This window comes from Dioscorea cayenensis, chromosome 18 (genome assembly GCF_009730915.1).
Source record: "Dioscorea cayenensis subsp. rotundata cultivar TDr96_F1 chromosome 18, TDr96_F1_v2_PseudoChromosome.rev07_lg8_w22 25.fasta, whole genome shotgun sequence".
In the NCBI taxonomy this organism is placed as follows: domain Eukaryota; kingdom Viridiplantae; phylum Streptophyta; class Magnoliopsida; order Dioscoreales; family Dioscoreaceae; genus Dioscorea; species Dioscorea cayenensis.
This window is the reverse complement of record NC_052488.1, coordinates 20,434,654-20,453,683: the sequence shown is the minus strand read 5'-3', so window position 1 is coordinate 20,453,683 and position 19,030 is coordinate 20,434,654. Positions and strand designations below refer to the sequence as shown.

The 19,030-nt window shown below is 34.7% G+C and overlaps 4 protein-coding genes across 10 annotated transcripts; 3 read left to right on the top strand and 1 right to left on the bottom strand.

Annotated features, from left to right (window-relative positions):
* The first annotated feature begins 277 nt into the window (after positions 1-277).
* On the top strand, positions 278-5,641 carry LOC120282077 (sucrose synthase 2-like). Of its 5 annotated transcripts, none has more exons than XM_039288811.1 (16): positions 278-401; positions 1,861-1,985; positions 2,105-2,234; positions 2,301-2,452; positions 2,520-2,712; positions 2,788-2,906; positions 2,973-3,189; positions 3,274-3,369; positions 3,447-3,620; positions 3,715-3,831; positions 3,908-4,074; positions 4,154-4,378; positions 4,448-4,766; positions 4,848-5,092; positions 5,186-5,324; positions 5,412-5,641. In XM_039288811.1, exons 2-16 carry the CDS (start codon positions 1,888-1,890, stop codon positions 5,466-5,468), a joined length of 2,448 nt encoding a protein of 815 aa, XP_039144745.1. In that variant the 5' UTR covers positions 278-401; positions 1,861-1,887; the 3' UTR covers positions 5,469-5,641. The 5 variants fall into 5 exon arrangements, with proteins under 5 accessions (XP_039144745.1, XP_039144744.1, XP_039144741.1 ...); XM_039288810.1 differs by having other exon boundaries at positions 288-441; XM_039288807.1 differs by lacking the exon at positions 278-401 and adding an exon at positions 819-1,047.
* Positions 5,642-6,015: 374 nt separating this feature from the next.
* LOC120281798 (mitochondrial inner membrane protease subunit 1-like) lies at positions 6,016-8,353 on the top strand. Its single transcript, XM_039288490.1, is given in 5 exon segments — positions 6,016-6,413; positions 6,415-6,426; positions 6,527-6,637; positions 7,429-7,517; positions 8,143-8,353. Coding segments are annotated over 4 exon segments (531 nt in total). The 5' UTR covers positions 6,016-6,050; the 3' UTR covers positions 7,474-7,517; positions 8,143-8,353.
* A 723-nt stretch (positions 8,354-9,076) lies between these two features.
* LOC120282449 lies at positions 9,077-12,912 on the top strand. 2 transcript variants are annotated; one of them, XM_039289269.1, is made up of 6 exons: positions 9,077-9,187; positions 10,084-10,959; positions 11,128-11,328; positions 11,703-11,898; positions 12,190-12,409; positions 12,606-12,912. In XM_039289269.1, the coding sequence occupies exons 2-5, from the start codon at positions 10,123-10,125 to the stop codon at positions 12,375-12,377; spliced, it is 1,422 nt and encodes a 473-aa protein (XP_039145203.1). In that variant the 5' UTR covers positions 9,077-9,187; positions 10,084-10,122; the 3' UTR covers positions 12,378-12,409; positions 12,606-12,912. The 2 variants fall into 2 exon arrangements, with proteins under 2 accessions (XP_039145203.1, XP_039145202.1); XM_039289268.1 differs by lacking the exon at positions 12,606-12,912 and having other exon boundaries at positions 12,190-12,597.
* A 744-nt stretch (positions 12,913-13,656) lies between these two features.
* Positions 13,657-16,632, bottom strand: LOC120282303 (ethylene-responsive transcription factor 1-like). 2 transcript variants are annotated; one of them, XM_039289083.1, is made up of 3 exons: positions 16,250-16,632; positions 14,054-14,976; positions 13,657-13,971 (listed from the first exon to the last, which is right to left on the bottom strand). In XM_039289083.1, exons 1-2 carry the CDS (start codon positions 16,515-16,517, stop codon positions 14,102-14,104), a joined length of 1,143 nt encoding a protein of 380 aa, XP_039145017.1. In that variant the 5' UTR covers positions 16,518-16,632; the 3' UTR covers positions 13,657-13,971; positions 14,054-14,101. The 2 variants fall into 2 exon arrangements, with proteins under 2 accessions (XP_039145017.1, XP_039145018.1); XM_039289084.1 differs by having other exon boundaries at positions 14,054-14,973.
* Positions 16,633-19,030: the final 2,398 nt, after the last annotated feature.

The following is a 19,030-nucleotide window of genomic DNA, read 5'->3' as shown; positions in this document are numbered from 1 at the left end:
TCCCCATAGGAATTTGAGAATTTCATTGAAAAGAAATTAACAATACTAAAAGCTAAGATTTTGATGAGTTTCATATAAAAAAGATCTCAAATTGTGTATGGTTTCTAGACTTTTTGGCAAGAACAGTGAGTGATTTGAGTCCAAGAAAGAGAAAGAGGAAGGCAATCAATTTCAAAGAGAAAATGATGTCTATCTTTGCTTCTTCCTCGCCTGCCATTTGTGTCATCCACTCACAAAAGCTAAATTTGTGACTTTTTTCCTTCTCTATATAAACAAGGTTCTCAGAGTTCCCATTCTTCATTGTCTTCATTAGTTCTCTTTGCCTTCCATCCGTTCCTTTTGATTCTGGTTTGGTTCTCCTTCCTCTTTTAGCTCTCTCTCACCTTTCCTTTTGTTTTAGGGTAAGTGTGAAAAAAGCGGCTCTTTTTGTCCAAGAATCAGGTTCTTTTACTGTTATTTTAGTGAAAATGATGTACAAGTTCTCATTTTGCTGTTGTTATTCTATTGCATATATATATATATATATATATATATTGCTTTTCTCAGTTTCAGATAGTGTGATGTTTATCTGGTATTGCTTAGACACATGGGTTTTGTTCTCTAGTTTATAGAACACAAGTCGAATTTTTTAATGCTCGTTTTCCACTTGTTTGGTTTCTTGACACTTGTGTTCACTATCTCAGCCATATCCATGCAAAAGTACCAATTTTTTTTTTTCTTTTTTTGGTGATAAATGTTTATTTTTCTCTTGAGAAGTATTGCTGAACAACAGCTGGTTGTTGTTTTCTTCTTAGGTCGGTGTCTTGGGTAACGCCACTCTTTCCATGGCTGTCAGTGCTGTGTTTTCATTTGTACTTGGTGTTTATCTCGTTGTGTAGATGACATAGCTTCCTTGTGAACCTCCATTGATATAAATTCAGGGCTAGAGATGTTTTCTTTCTGCAAGTTCCTCAGAAAAGCTTACTTCTTTTTTAGTTCTTTGATTTTGTAGTTCTGGTTCATGCATTGCTGATTGAGTTCTTTGGAGAAGTTCTAGGTGTGTGTTTGGTAATTTTTTATCCGATATGAAGTTCTTTGTTTAATCTGTGAGCACAATTTCCCTTCTTTCTGAGAAATCTCTGTTCTGTTCCTTTTTTTTTTCTTCAGAGTTTTTAATCTGTTAGCTTTATGTTTCTTTTTAATTTGTGAGAAAATTATCAGTTTTTCTCTGTGTTTTTATGTTTTCTAAGATGATTTTTAATCTGTTAGCTTTGTGTTTCGTTTTAATCTGTGAGAAAATTTTCAGTTTTTCTCTGTGTATTTTTCTGTTTTCTAAGATGATTTTTTCAAGCAATCTTCTTCTATTTGTTTTTCATCTTTAGATCTTTGTTTTTGAAGTTTTGGTTCCTGCATTGCTTGAGTTCTGTGCTAAAATTTCCTCTTCTTTTGAAGAAATCCCTTTTTTCTGTGTGTCTAGTTTGTTGTTCTTATGTTTTTTTTTCCTGAATTTGTGAGGAATTTCTCAGTTGGTGTGTTTTTATAAGAAAAGATCATGTGCTTCATATTGGAATAGTTTTTTTGGTGGATTGATCAGCACTTATTTTCATATGTAGAATTTGGAAAATATTTATGGCTTGCAGATTCTGATCTTTTTTGAAAAAGCAGTTTCTGATCTTATTTTGGGTTTGTTTCTTTTTACAGCATTTTATTCCTATCGTTCTCTGATTTCTGCGCAGCTGAATTTTGATAAATTTGAGTAGGTTTACTATGAAATTTTTATGTTAATCTGCTATTATTTCCAATGAGAAATAAAATTTTAGCATGCTGATCTGATGATTTTCATATTTCCCTTGAACATGTTTCTTGTTCTTTGTTTGACAGTGTGATCTTTGAAGAAGAGAAGAAGTCATGGCGGAACCTGCATTGTCTCATGTCCACAGCGTTCGCGAACGTTTGGTCGATAACCTCTCTGCTCATCGGAATGAATTGGTGGCCGTCTTCTCAAGGTCTCAATTCTTTTATCAATCTCTTTTTTCTGTCAATTAATACCTATAGTTCTATAATCATCATAAAATTTATTCTAAATTATTGAGGCATGATCTGATCGGAAATTCTATATTTGCAGGTTTGTTAATCAAGGAAAAGGAATGCTACTGCCACATCAGTTGCAAGCTGAGTACAAAGCTGTGATATCCCCTGCTGACAGAGAGGCACTCAAGGATGGTATCTTTGAAGATGTTATCAACGCTGCGCAGGTGAGAGCATGTAATATATAAACTTGCAGATTATATTTTATATGCTAATCTCTGGATATGGAGCAGGAAGCGATCGTTATCCCTCCATGGGTTGCTCTTGCTATTCGCCCAAGGCCGGGAGTTTGGGAATATGTTAGAGTGAATGTTAATGAACTTGCTGTTGAGGACTTGACTGTGCCTGAATACCTGCAGTTTAAGGAGGATCTTGTGGAGGATGGGTAGGTGTAAGTAATTCTAAAAATACCGCATATTAGTACTGAATAATATGTTTTCCTTGTCTTGCAGAATTCGTAGCAACTTTGTGTTGGAACTTGATTTTGAGCCATTCAATGCCTCCTTTCCTCGCCCTTCCTTGTCGAAATCGATCGGTAATGGTGTGCAGTTCCTTAATCGTCATCTTTCATCAAAACTGTTCCAGGACAAGGAAAGCCTGTATCCTTTGCTTAATTTCCTGCGAGCTCATAACTACAAGGGGACAGTAAGTGTTTAGAATTCCATATTTATAATCTTTACCGAAGCTGCATGCAAACTCACTGTTGATGATTTGGCACAGTCTATGATGCTGAACGATCGAATTCTAAGCTTAAATGCACTCCAGGCATCACTGAGGAAGGCAGAGGAATATCTGCTGAGCATCCCAAAGGATACACCATACTCCGAATTCACACACAGGTAACCAAATTTCACTTGCTTTGTTTAAGTTGTTGAAATTAACATGCCTGTGTGATCGATGTTTAGATTTCAAGAACTTGGTCTGGAGAAGGGATGGGGTGACACCGCTGCACGTGTTCATGAGAATGTTCATCTCCTCCTTGATCTTCTTGAAGCACCTGATCCATGCACTTTGGAGAAGTTCCTCAGCATAATTCCTATGGTGTTCAATGTTGCCATCCTTTCTCCGCATGGTTACTTTGCTCAAGCTAACGTCTTGGGGTATCCTGACACCGGTGGTCAAGTAAGCTATCAAATTTAATGAATTAGAGATTTTTTCAATCAAATGTTATACATTAATGTATTCATGGTTATACTATATCTGCAGATCGTTTACATCTTGGATCAAGTTCGTGCATTGGAGAATGAGATGCTTCTTAGGATAAAGCAACAAGGCCTTGACATTACTCCTAGAATTCTGATTGTAAGCTAACTTTAAACTCTTGAATGTTGTAGGAACTTAAATTGAGCTCGTTTCGGCTGTTTGCTTGTCTGTCACAGGTGACTAGGTTGCTGCCGGATGCTGTAGGAACTACCTGTGGTCAGAGACTTGAGAAGGTCCTTGGAACAGAGCACACTCATATTCTTCGTGTTCCATTCAGGACCGAAAAGGGGATTCTTAGGAAGTGGATATCTCGTTTTGAAGTGTGGCCTTATTTGGAGACTTATGCTGATGTACATCTTCACTTCATCCTTTTCTTTTTACTTCAACAATTTATAGAAACATATATAGCCATATCTGATTTTTCTGTTTTTTTTTTCCTGATAGGATGTTGCAAATGAGTTGGCTGGAGAACTGCAGGCAAACCCGGACTTGGTCATCGGAAACTACAGTGATGGAAATCTAGTTGCATCTCTGCTGGCACATAAATTGGGAGTCACTCAGGTTCTCTTCTGAATCCATTTTCTGTGGGAGTATTCGTTCATACTTCGTATTTTAGTTTTCTTCTAATTGCACACAGTGTACCATTGCTCATGCCTTGGAGAAAACAAAGTACCCAAATTCTGATATTTACTGGAAGAAGTTTGAGAAACAGTACCATTTCTCTTCTCAATTCACTGCTGATTTGATCGCCATGAACCACGCCGATTTCATCATTACCAGTACATTCCAAGAGATCGCGGGAAGGTATTGTTCAACATTTTCTTTAATACAATGACCTGAAAAACCTTTAAATGAATAACATGCTCTGTTATATTGTTTGCAGCAAGGACACCGTGGGACAATACGAATCTCATACTGCCTTCACTCTTCCTGGTCTGTACCGCGTGGTCCATGGAATTGATGTCTTTGATCCTAAGTTCAACATCGTTTCCCCTGGTGCTGATATGTCGATTTACTTCCCTTATACTGAACACCACAACCGGCTTACTGCTTTTCATCCTGAAATAGACGAGCTGATTTACAGTCCTGTTGAGAACTCGCTGCACAAGTGAGTTGAAACAATTGCTTTTAGATCTTATTGTCTTATTGTTTCTCTAAACTTTTGATGTTCTTGCAGGTTTGTTCTGAAGGACCGAAGCAAGCCCATCATATTTTCCATGGCAAGACTAGATCGAGTAAAGAACATCACTGGACTTGTTGAGTTCTATGGCAAGAATGCCCGTCTTAGAGAGCTTGCCAACCTTGTGGTAGTGGGTGGAGACCACGGTAAAGAATCCAAGGACCTTGAGGAGCAGGCCGAGATGAAGAAGATGTACAAGTACATAGAGGAGTACAAATTGAAAGGCCATATTCGCTGGATTTCTGCACAAATGAACCGTGTTAGGAACGGAGAGCTCTACCGCTGCATTTGTGATTCCAAGGGGGTTTTTGTTCAGGTATAAATGCATCATATCTCAACAGTATCAAATACTAGTACACATTATACTAAAGTGTTGTCATTTTGGTGTTCTGTTTAGCCTGCCTTGTATGAGGCTTTCGGCTTGACTGTTATCGAAGCCATGACCTGCGGTCTTCCTACATTTGCGACGGCTCATGGAGGGCCTGCGGAGATCATAGTGGACGGTGTTTCCGGCTTCCATATCGATCCTTATCAGGGTGACAAAGCTGCTGAAACTCTTGTGAACTTTTTCGAAAAAAGCAAGGAAGATCCTACTTACTGGGACATAATTTCACAAGGCGGGCTTAAGCGAATCTATGACAAGTAATTAATTGTCAAATCCTTTCACTTCCCCTTAAAACTTTGTTCGGTCTGCCACCGATGGTTTCTTATGCATATTGTGAAAACAATGTTTAGGTACACTTGGAAGCTTTACTCGGAAAGGTTGATGACTTTATCTGCTGTTTATGGATTCTGGAAGTATGTTTCTAATCTCGACAGGCGCGAAACCAAGCGATATCTGGAGATGTTCTATGCTCTGAAATATCGCAATTTGGTGAGTTTTGAAGCTTGAAGAACTCTGTAATTTTGTCTAATTGCTGCAACCAATTGCTAATTCTTACTATTCAATCTGCATTTGCAGGCAAAATCAGTGCCTTTAGCTGTTGATGCTGATCAAATTCTTAATGGAGGCAATTAGTAGTTTGGTTTTGTTATGTAAGCTTGAGAGTTTGAGGAGTGAGAGTTTCATCCTCCTCTGAGTGTTTGTTGTTGTGAGACTTTCTTTCTTTTCCAAGTTAGACTTCAGAAGTTGTCTGAATGCTTTAATTTCCATGTTATGCCATAAAAAAAATCTCAAGCTGAATTTTAGAAGTTGTCTGAATGCTTAATTTCCATGTTATGGCATTAAAAAAATAAATAATAATAATAATAAAAAAATCATAATTATATGATCAAGCTTTAGGCATCCACCATGAAACATTAAACACAAGATAAATTCATATAGTTAAACCAGAATAAGCATAACTTATTCTGGTTCAAATAAAATAAAACATTTTGAAAAATCTTGTCATTTTTTGTTTTTCCTTAAAATATAAAATATTTATTTTAAACATTTAACCTATATGAATTATTTATATAAAATTATTGTAGTTCATCTATGTTAATTACATTTTAGTTTAAAAAAAATATTCACGAGGTTATATATGCAAAAAGTCCAAAATTGTCTTCTTTTATGTTAGTGCCCTTCCTCAAGATTGAACAAAGCTTCGAGCTCTTAGCAATGGCGTGGGGGAGTGGCACTGGCCGCCGCTTCGCCGGAATCCCATGGCGGATGATCGCCTCTGATGCTGCGGCGCGCTTCATGCTTGTATGCAAGGCTGCGTGCGCTGTCCACGTCTTCAACAACTATGTCTGCAGCATCGCCCTTGTCCGTGGCCCTAGCATGCTTCCAGCCATCAATGTCTCTGGTGACGTTGTGGCCGTCGAACGCATCTCTGTGCGATCGGGGACCATTGACGTCGGCGATGTCGTCCTATTGAGATCTCCTGAGAATCCTCTGAAGATTGTGACTAAGCGTGTTACGGGGCTTGAAGGGGATTCGGTGACGTTCGAGAGAGACCCTGCTCGCGGGGATCACTCGGCCGAAAACTGTTCTTGTGAGTCTAGGGTTTGAGATTGTTTGATTCTATGAAAAATTGGAACTTGTGATTTTTTGAGTGAGTTTTGATAGTTTTTTTTTTTTGGGGATTTTTGCAGGTGCCGAAGGGGCATGTGTGGGTGCAAGGGGATAACGTTTATGAATCGAGGGATTCGAGGCAGTTCGGGCCAGTCCCATATGGACTCATCCATGGAAGGGCCTTCTGCAAGGTGAGGGATTAGGAATTTGTGATTGTTCTTGGTGGGATTCTTTGTGCTGATTTTACTGCATCTTGTTTGAGTTGTATGTATTATTTCTTTGTTCTTAATGATAGTGTTGATCATTCTGAGGTGATTGTTGAAGGTGCTGTTTGATTATTCCCATGATTTATGTAGATTGAGATATATGTTTAAAAATTTAGCAAAACATCAGTCAGACCATTGAAGGAGTATGTTTTGATTATATTGGGTGATTTAAAGCTGCTGTTGGCTTTCATTTTTATTTTGTTGAATATTTACGCCTGAGCATAGTGGTGACAGGGAAAAATGGTTGTGCTGATTATCATTGGGATTAGGGTTTAAGGTGTGCCTTGATGTCGATAATCACAATGAGCATTTTATTTGTGGACAGCCCTTTAAGCTGTCATCAGTATCATAGTTTGCATTCTTTTTGGATTGAATTGTTGGGGGAGGGTATACCAAGGCCAAAAAAGCAGAATATGTAAGAATATGGAAGCATTCCTAGGATGAGAATGTTCTTCATTATTGCAACGCAGTCTTGGGGCTGTGTAGTTAAAGAAGACTGAGAATGTTCTTCATTATCTTTGAAGCTAAACCGCCTGTTGTTGAGTCGGTTCCATTTGTTGCTTTGCTAACAATATTGGTGGATGATGAAAACTTTGTAAATTCCATAAATTGGTACGTTTTCATGATCATTTTTCACCAGATGACATTTCATTGTATGCTTGTCTAAGAAAATAAAAGTTTCATAGTAAGCAGTTTTTGACATTGTTGATGTTCAGGTGTGGCCGCCTAAAGATTTTGGATATATTGAACAAAAGCTCTAGCTACATGGAGGACGGAAGATGTGAGGATTTCCTGTTAGTCAATGGTTAGTTGTTCTTTTTAATTTATACCATTTGCTAATCCATTTATGTCTTCTTCACCTGAATTCAGAAAAAGAAATGCTGGCTATTTGTTTTTAAGTTGCTCACTGCAAATTACATGGCAGGCATCATCGTATTTCCAACTGGCATGTTCCTCGCATGCCTGTTGTATATGGATGAGTTATACCCTTCTATAATTACAGAGATTTATATTCATCGATGTCCAGCCATTAATGTTTCTCCTTAATATCGTTTTTTTTTAACACAAATACTATTGTCACTTGTTGGTTACTGCAGTCCTCTATGATATAAACCTTTGTCTGCTAAATTGGAACTTAATTGTCTATCTTTACATACTACTGCTATACTTGGAAGTTAATGACTGAAATAGGTGATGAAAGATAGATCTTATATTCACATGTCCCAGGTGATCACAGGGAATAACTATGTTGAACTTGGCATAAAAAATTCAAGAACTTTTGACACAATCTAAATTTTATCGAGTTGTTTCTACTTTCATGTGAATCAAACATGTAAGAGGGATGTGAATATTCTTGATTGTTCAAATAGGTACATTTTGTTCATCAATCTATTATCTCATTTATGCTGAGTTGGGCATTCTGATGGCAGGATTTGAATTTACAACAATATGGAAGATTTGGAGTGTCTCCTTCCAAGAACAGTTCACAGGATTTTGAAAGTGAAGCAATAGATGTTCCATTTGTATAACATCATCTGTAGCATTCACTTGTTTTGGATCTATTATGTGATTTATTGTTAGTTGATGACTTCCAATTTTGTGAAATTTTACTCATGAATGGATAATATCATGCATTGCCTTCTTGAATGTGAAAATAAAGTTAGTGGATCGTCATTAAGGATTTAATATGTTGTTCAATACCCATTATGTTTGTATGAAAATAATACTATAATGCATTGAAGATTTTTGTATAATTATAAAATATCTCAACTTGTTGGAAAAGATTAAAATTATGGGAAATATTAAGTTAGTCGGTTCCCTTCTCAAATTTTTATTGAATTAAGGGATAGTAATTAGAGTTATCAAACATATATATATCAGTTATCTTAAGGCATTCTAAGAAATAACAACAAAAAAAGATTATTTGAAAATTCTGAATTATTTTATTATTTTTGAAGCCGATAAGATAAAAGCACATGTTTGATTTAATATACCTCATCTAAAAAAAGATGTTTTTAAAAATATATACAGTAAATACTTAAATATATTTTTTTCACTTATCAATATTTGAAACTAATATATAATAAATTTACTATAAATATTAGACATGCAACATAAATTTAAGCTAATGTAACAAAATTATAGTCATATATTAAATTAATTAAATATATATTTCGTCATTTATTACGTAATTAATAAAACTTACTTGAATGGACTCGAATTAATTAAAAAATTCGTATTTTAAGGACAAATTTAGGTAAAGGGTTTGAAATCGAGGGTCTTGTTGCTAATTCTAAAAATTTTAGGGGCTTTTTATGAAAATTTGAAAATAACTATAAAAGAGTTTTAGTCGGCGTGTTTGGATCTCTCTCGCGCTTTCGTCCCTTCCCCGCAAAACAAAGTCCCGTCCAAAAAGCCCTAAAATTTCCCCCTTTTTCACCTCTTTCTCTGTGAAGCCCTAATTTGATCCATCTGGTAAGCCTCTCTTTTGATATCTAATACGCATCACGTTGATTTCTCTTCCCCGATTGATTTTGATGTTGCCGTGATTCTGGTTTCTGGTATTGAAATTGTTTCTATAGATCGATTTTTATTGATATTGTGCTAGAATTTTTTTTTGGCTTTATGAGAAGATCTCTTGAATGGAGCCTTGATTTTTGTGTTTTTATTTGGTGTAGATTGTGGTTCATATTGTAGATTAGATTTATTCATGGATTGGATTGTGAAACAAATAATGAATATCGAGTGGGTTGTTGTTTTTTTTTCGTGATGAAGGTGAAATTTAATGCTGATTATTGGCTGTGTAATTGGCTGAGATTATTGAAACTATTAAGTTTTCAGTTTATAAGGTCTGATGTGCTTAGGAACTGTTTGTAATTGCCTTTGTGAATTCATGCCAGAGACCTAGAAACTAATGACAAAGAAATTGATTTGAGATTGGATTGTGTGTTTGTTTTGAATGTAAGGAATATGAACACATGGTTGATGTCAAGGGAGATGATTGATCGTCTAGAAGTTTGTGAATGTCTTCAATTTGGTCTTGCATAGTCACACTTGATCCTTGAATTTGCTCATGGTGATACCTGCCCGTTTAATGTTTTGGTTGGAGGATACTGTGAAAGAATAGGGCATAATACCATTTATGTATATATTAATATATATTGTGCAATCAGTTTTAGAGTTTGGGCTTTTGTAGTAGTGATCAGTGAGTTAACTAATAATGAGTGCCCCTGGAGTAAATATTTGAGTTGGTAGGGAAAATAATTTTGTTCTGCTACAATGCACGCATATATCCTTTCATGTTGTAATGGATGTGATGGGCGACTTAGGATTTCGTCATATCTGAGAAGTTATTTTGTTTTAACCTTCAGGTTGAGCTATTGTTAATGATAAAGTGGTGATTGGTTCTTATGGAGAAATCGAATGCAGTGGTTTCTTATTCTTCACTCTCTAGTGTTAATAAAGCAAGTAACTACGATGAGAGCTTGAGACCAGTTCTCTTCCCTGGGAATATTTCTTTCTCATCTGGGTCAGGTCCATTTGGACAGAATCATTTATACCAGTCGTCAATGGATCCGGAGTTTCTTGGTGGGTATGATTCAGAAAAGGATCCCTATACTTATGCAAAGACAAGGCCTCAGCCTGAAGTGAACTTAAAGAATGTAATGGGTGGGATTTTGGCAATTCTGACTGGGAAGAATAAAGCTTCCGTAGATACTCGATTGCAGCAGACTAGCTCAGATATATCATTTCTTGGACCTGGAACAAATGAGGATAGTTTCTTGCATCCATCAGTTTACATTCCTAGTGCACCACCTCTGCTTGAGGCAGAAGCCATCAATTATAATGCATATAAAGAGATACTTGAAGCTGATCCTCCTGAATGGTTGCCAGACAGTTCTTCCACTACCTGCATGCAATGCAATTCTCCTTTCAAAGCCCTTACTCGTGGAAGACATCATTGTCGATTTTGTGGGGGTATTTTCTGCAGAGTGTGCACAAAAGGGAGATGTTTGATGCCAATTAAATTCCGGCAACGTGATCCTCAAAGGGTTTGTGATGCCTGTTATGACAGGCTTGATCCTTTGCAAGGCATTTTGATTAACTCAATCAGTAACGCAATGCAGACAGCAAAACATGATGTTACAGATTGGACTTGCTCAAGAGGTTGGCTAAACTTACCTGTTGGTCTGTCAATGGAACATGAGATATACAAGGCCTCCAACACTTTAAGAAGTTACTGTCAGGTGCACTATTTTGCATGTCTATTTTCTTTTTTGTGTGTTATGATTGTTTGCATGACATTATGTTCATGCCTCTTGCAAACTTCATATGCTTAAAAAATTTTAAAGGTCCAGATGCCTTCAAATTATATCATTTTATTTTATTCTATTTTCTGTATATTCATTATGCAGGTTGCTAGGTTAAACCCTGAGAGAACTATTCCTTATGCTGTTCTAAAAGGTGCTAGTGGACTTGCCATCCTTACTGTTGCTAAAGTTGGGGCACTTCTCACATACAAACTTGGCACTGGTTTGGTTGTTTCTCGAAGATCAGATGGTTCATGGTCTGCACCATCGGCCATATTGTCTGTTGGTTTGGGATGGGGTGCACAGGTAGGAAATTTTAAACTTGGTTTTTAATGGTATCATGAAAAGTTCACAGGTTACTTTAATTGAAGAAAAAGATGAGTCATTTTTTTTGTTTTATTGACTGGTCTGTGAGATTTTTGTTAAAAATTTGAACCTCTTGGCACATCATCAGAACAAGTGTTATTGCCATTGTTGATATAATAAGGTTAAACATTGGAGAATCTGATATAGCTGCATATTATGCTGTTTAAAAGCAAAATGAGAGCGGCTGTTTATTTTCATCTCATAAGCTGCTTAATGGAACGTGCCACCAAATTCTATTGTCAATACTTATTTGCAATTTCTTTTGGATAATATTTGATGATTTGCAATGCCTTGTTTAACACCCATTTGAACAGGTTGGGGCTGAGCTAACGGATTTTATCATTGTGCTTTATGGTTCTAAAGCCGTGAAGGCATTCTGTAGCCGCATGCATTTCTCCCTTGGCGCTGGGTTGAGTGCAGCGGCAGGACCTGTCGGTAGAGTTTTTGAAGCAGATCTCCGATCTGGTGATAGAGGCTCTGGCTTGTGTTATACTTACAGTTGCAGCAAAGGTTACGTTGTTCTTTCTCTTTTTCTTCTCATCTTCTGCATCTTTCATATGTGCTTCTCAGTGCATTTAGACAAGTTTAAAGCATAATGACACCATACAACAATGTTTATATGAAATTTCCCTATAAATGAAACACTTCATGCATATATGCCAATGCAGCTGCATACACTTAGCCTTGATAGGGTATCAACAAATGATTAAAAAGCCAAGCAACAGCTTCACTTAGCCCCTTGTTGTTTACATCTATCACTACGTATTCATGTTCTTTGCTCATGGTGGAAAATTGTAACAGGGGCTTTCATCGGAGTTTCACTGGAAGGCAACATCGTAGCAACAAGGATGGATTCCAATCTACGGTTTTACGGTGATCCTTACCTGACGACTACCGACATTCTTCTGGGCACAGTAGAGAGGCCTAAAGCTGCTGAACCTTTGTACACCTCTCTAGACGAGCTCTACTCAAATCTAAGAAGATATTGAGCTATCTCTGTTCCACATTCTTCTGAATCCAAGTACTGTGATATCAGTTTCTACAGCACATACCTTTATATTCAGTTCATTGTTTCAGTCCTCCACTTAATCATAGTCTAATCTGTATATAGACCTTAATTTCATACCTCTATTGTACATATCACTCCAATAAAGTTCAAATTACTCTTGCAGTGACTTGTTATGTGTAAATTTAAGAAGATCAAATTTTCATTGCAGCTTGCACTGAACAAAGTGGTGGGCCTTTTTCAAAGGTGCAATTTGTTTTGGATTCAATCTCTGGTGGGGTATCTTTCTTTATCAATTTCTGACTCTTGCTTGTAAAATTGGATTACCAGTGAGTTGGGTAACTTGGGTTGAATAAATGCCTAGTTGTATAGGAAATAAAAATGAAAGACAAGTTGGATTAAAGAAGACTTAGAGAAAGCTGGAGACATCTGTATACCCAGCAGAATGGATAAGATAGCATGAGACCCTTCCTTCACTTGTTTCTCTCTGATAAACGACCAAAGTGATTATTAGTAGTCAGGTCTTATTAGAAATGTGAGTAGTGATTGTATATGAGTGGTCTTAGCGCCATGAGTGTACAGATCTTATCTCCATTTACTCTGTTAAGATTTGTCCACGCTCCTGTATTTTTTAACAGTCTAACCCCTCATCTTTGAGAAAAAAAAATTTATCAGGAAAACATTAAAAGCCGCCGCTTTTTTATGACTCTCTGGATAATGCTTAAATTTCACCACCTCCTTAAAAGGAGGTCCTTAGCACACAACTTTTTTTCTTTTTTTGAATAAAAAAGAAAATGGTGGACTGAGTTTTCTTTTGGCTTCTTCAACCCAAAAATAAAAATAATAATAATAAATTTCAACATTAGACAATGAAATATTTGACTACATCTGTCTCATGGCAAAAAAATTCATTGAACCTTTCAATGTCAAAATCAATTTGAAATGAATTTCCTTTTTTTCAATTTCAATTTTATTAATTAAATTGAATACTTCTTAGTTACAACCACACACAAAATTATATAGAACTGCCCTGCACTGTAAAAGTTATATTGAAAAATAAAATATCTCCTAACACCATTAGAAGGATGACAATAACTTTTTTTTTTTTTGCCAAATGAGATTGAGAAATGACTCCCCTCTGGTAAATCCATGATTGAAATGAGTGATTTGTCAATTTTATCAAATAAAATAAAATAAAAAAATCTCATAACCAATTTATGTGATATATATCTCAGATGAATTGGTAGCTGATAAGAAAGTGATGAATTGAATAAAAATACCGCTTATAAAAAAGAGCAGTTCATACACAGCAGAAAACATGCCCAAAAGGCCAAGTATCCTGCACAAAAAACGCATGGGCAATGTTTGATCAGTTTGAGAAACAAAATAGCACAAACATAGTACAACAAGTCTGATGTCTGAGTATTGGAACAAAGAACACAACATTACAACAGTATATAAACTTAAATATGGGACCTAAAACATAAACCCCTATAACCAAAGTTCCACAAGCTCTAAGCACAATAACAGCTAGGCAACAATTCAGGTGTCTCCAAATCCTCCGCCTTTATTCACTCCTGAAAGCAAAATTTTGATTCAGTAAGAGAAAATTAACAATAATCAATAATGGTGACAATGCGAGAACATGAACACGCTTACACTCATGTAGATATCTACAGATAAACTGGTAACCACATCAGAAGTCTCTTAGAAAGAGTTGCCCACCATTGGCAGGTCATCAAAGGTCCATAGGTCCACTTCATTACCGGCATCCTGAGTCAATTCACCACCAAAGAGGGAGTCTATAGATTCATCTGAGCTCCCTTCGAGATACGGAATCTGGAGGAACTTCATATATGATTCAAAAGCAGACAGTTCCTCAGAAAGTTTCATTGCCGTGTTCTCTTCAGCTGAGACTGCCTCCCCGGCATTGTTCTTCAGTTTCTTCTGTGGTGAGCCACCTTCCGAGAAATTAGTTTCCACACCTTCAGCTATAGTGGGAGTAATCATTGATGTTATCTCAGGATTCTTAGAGTCGAATTCGAACCCGTAGTCTGAGCAATCAAGAGTGTTGCTTCCCTGATCAGAGTGGAAATTTACAGCAACTCCATCAGAAGGCACCAGAGGCTTCATCGGTGAAAAGGGAGTTTGGTATTCAAGGGTTGGGGGCTCCTTCTCTTCCAGAAAACCAAAAGCAGAGTAGTAATCTGGATCAGGCTCATCCAAGTTAGTGGTGGATTGACTGGGGCTAGATTTTTCAGGAACAGTTGGCTTGGGTGTTCTTGAGGAAATTGGCATTTGAATGCGCTTCTGAGTAGCTCGAGATGGTTCTTCAGGGAAGTTCAGTTTGGCCTTCTTACCCCGAATTCTACGGGCTTCAGCATCATAAGCTCTTGCAGCTTCTTCAGCAGTATTGAATGTCCCAAGCCACACTCGGACACCTTTGCGAGGATCTCTGATTTCAGCTGCCCACTTTCCCCAAGGACGTTGCCGGATTCCTCTGTACTGATTCTTTCTCTTCCTCTTGGAAGAATTATCCAATGAACTGGAGAAATCTTCATGCTTTGGAGTAACAGAGTCTTCTGCATTCAAAGCAAACCAAAAGTCAACATTGATATTTTCATAATAGCATGAATTGGAAAATAAATTGATGAACATGGAATAACAACTTGCAATGCAAACATGATGATCATAGCTAGATCATCATCCAAGTGTTAACTAAACATCTTTCTAACCTTCAACCAATGAATATCCAGATAATTAGAACCTATATCAAAAGAAGTGACATATTGTGATCAATAATAAACAAGCAATTTCTACGTTTGTTGTTAAACAAAACAAAGAACTTTAACTGTTTGGCAATCTATAACAATGGAGACTGCAATCAAAATGATCTGAAACTACAGCAGTGTTATATTTCATTGATTTAGACAAATATAAGGCCTTAAAAATTAAAGAGGAACAAAGAGACTAGAAAATACATTTGCAAGGAATACATGAAAAATGTCCATAATCCACCAGATCACTAACAGACGAAAGAATATGGCTTCGTGCTTACATTAAGTCACAAAAAAGAGCAAAGATGTTATCAATTGAGGCCCTCCACAGCAATCTTCTTCCGAGTATTCATTAGGAAAAATAGGAATAGGGAAATAAAGGATTTTTATACAAGAACAAAACACAAAGTTCAAACTCATGAACAAAGCAAAGAATCACCTCTTTTTTCAATCAGTTCTACTCAAACTCATAATTAAAAATTTTCCAAATAGAACAAACAAAACAATATATCAAGGAAAAAAAAATCAATAGAAGAAAGTGATTATCCATTTCTACAACCCATGTACTTCAACAAAGAAATAAAAATGAAGTTCATTTACAAAAACCTATGGTATTAGAATAAAGGATTAAGAAAAATCACATCTTATAACAAGGAAGCTTTAACAACTAGCAACTAAACAAGTAGATGGGGGAAAAAACAAAGGAGAGTGAAAGAAAAGTCAAGATCCACAGAAACAAACATCTACCTTTTCCTTCATCTTTTCAACTAATAAATCTAAACAAAAAATTCAAATGGGCAAAATAACCTAAAAATCATATTTTTATATCAAATTCAAATACAAAGCACTCAAACCCTACCATTCTATACATTGAAGAAAACCCAAGGAAAAAATCTAGAAAAAGGAACTTCTTCCACAAAAAACCCTAAAACAAGCTACCAAAAACTCAGACAATAAAAAAAAAGGCAATCCATGATCCAGAACAACAGCAAAATATCACTGAGTAAAAAAAGAAAAGAAAAGAAAAGAAAAAAACTAACAAAAACTCAGAAACTTTTCACCTTTCACAGCTGATTACCTCGAGATAAAGGGGCTTTCGGAGCGAAAGCGAAGGGCTTGACGTCAACGACCTCTGCTTCATCCTCAGACTCCTCGGGATCATCATTGAACTCCCTAAAATCAGCCTCAAAGTCATCGTCTTTGACATCCACCCTCCGATGATGCTGCTTCTTCTTCGTCCCATAAGATCCACCTCCCTTCTTGAGATCCGGCCACAGATACTCAGCGATCAGCCGCCGGGACCTCGCCGGCGGTATAAAATCCGATATGATAGCTCCTCCACACATCTTCACACAAAAAACGCAAAAATCTCAACTTTATTACCTCTTTTTTCTCCGCTTTTCTTCTTCTTTCTCTCTGAAAAATTGGAAAATGGCTGATGATTGAGTGTGAGATAAGGAGTTTGGTGGGTGGGTAAAAGGGCTTTTATAGTGGTGAGAAAGAACTAGGGGTAAAAAAGGAAAAGAGTGTGCTTCTTGGAGAATCTAGAGAGAGACAGACACAAGGGTATAATGGGTATATAGTGAATTATTATTATTATTATTATTATTATTATTATTATTATTACCAATAATAATATACTGAATCTTGAACATAAATGAGTGTATTATAAATAAAAATATGGTTTTTATTTATTTATTTTTTAATTTGTACCTTTGAAAATTCACCTAATAATAAATGAGTGTATTATAAATACATCACTTGTTTGGGTCTGTTTAATTTGCGACAAAAGTACAATATAAATAGTATATGACATTACAAGTAGTTGATAGATATTAAAAATTTTATTTTATGTTCAATAGACAGTACATAATTTTTTGAATTATTATTTTTAATTAACTTAAGTATTAGACAAAAAATTAAATAATTATTGTGATATTTTTTTTGCATCATTTTTATATTTATTTGTAATTAAAAATTTAAGATGATATTCTTGAATTTTCTCCATTTTTTGCATCCAACACATAATTTTTTTATGGTTAATAAAATTATTAGTTTGTAATTGCTTTTTTTAATAGTCAAAATAAATTATAATTAATTACTAAAAATATTTTTAAAATAGTTTTTTCATAAAAAGTTCACCAAATTTATTTATTCATAAAAACACTGCAATATATTGTTGTAATTTTTTATTTTTATTTTAACTAAGTGCAATTATATTTTTGTTTTGTTTTGTTTGTTTGTTTTTTGTATCTTGGTAAATTTTTTTAAACATGATTTTAGGGTACAAAAATTTCATCAAATTATATTATACTTTAACACTCTTTTGTGAAGTGCTCCCACCTTATTTATAAATCAAATAGAGAAAAAAAAAGAAGTTGTTTTTGTGTTATATCTCAAAATTTGTGTATTAAGTGCAAACTTAAAATATATTTTAAATTATATAAACATTGATGTTTTACCATAACAAAATAAAATTTTATTCATTTTTTTTTGCTGATATTACTTTTTTATTTAAATATAATATATACAACTATTTTACTTTTTTTTAAAGAGGTATAGATACAAAAATATTGGCTTGATTACCCTTATAAATTTTTGAAAATTAAGCAAAATGAATAAAACATTTTAAAAGGTATATATATATATATATTGATTGAATTCAATGTGCACACACACACACACACATATATATATATATAAGCATGAAAAAATATATTATCGTTTGTGTTTGAATGCATGTGTCTACTATTTTCCCTTTTTTAAAGTGTCAAAATTTCACATTAAAAATCATAGTCTTGGGTTTTAAAAAAATGGATTAATTAGAAGTTTATTATAGGAAGTGTAATTATAAAGCGAATAGAGGAAATAATTGAGTGCATATGAAAAAAAAATGTAAATATCTTCATGGGCTATTTTCCCATGATGCCCATTTGCAAAGCCGACATTAATTGGCCGAAATAGAAACAGTTTATAATTTTTTAAAATAAATATTTATAGTAAAAGTAAAAAAAAAAATTCACCAAAAATCTTTAGTCCGCACTCACTCCACTATCTTGATTTGAAAATTTTTTATTATTTAGATTTAAAATACGCTAAATATAATGATGTTAAAAATTCCCTATCATGAAAAAGAGTTTATAATCCAATTCTTGAATTATTGATTTAATGACGCATGGTTGTATAATCAGTTTTTGACTGCTAAATAAATATAAAAAAATCAATCAAAAAGAGTTTTACAATAGACTAACAAATTATTATTATTATTATTATATATATATATATATATGACCGATAATCTGAGGGTGTCTCTAAATTTCAAATCTATAGATGTATATAATATTTATTAAATTACCGGTTTTGATCATAATAAATAATATCTGAAAACGCGTTCTACAATATTGTACAATCATAAATAATAATAAAAAATATATAATATTTATATAAATAATTAAATATTGGATAATAATCCAACGATTTTATATCAAACATCCACATATATATATATATATATATAATATTATATAGATATGAAAAAGGAGTCAGTGGAGCGTTTCTAACTTTAATTATGAAAAAGTATATCATTCAAGGTTAAAAAACAAAGGAAAAATAAAAATAATACTATTCCCCTGGGGGAGGATAACTCTCGTGCCATGAGAAGGACCTTACATTGCACGTGATTTCAAGGAATCTAATGATACTTTTAAAACACTTTTATCATAATTTAATCTCCATCCAAATTACAATATTTATTCAATTCATTCACACTAATCTCGAGATACAAATGTTAAACAACGTGTAACTCACTATTTATGAAAATAAATTAGTATTTTTCATCGCTGATTAATAATAATAATAA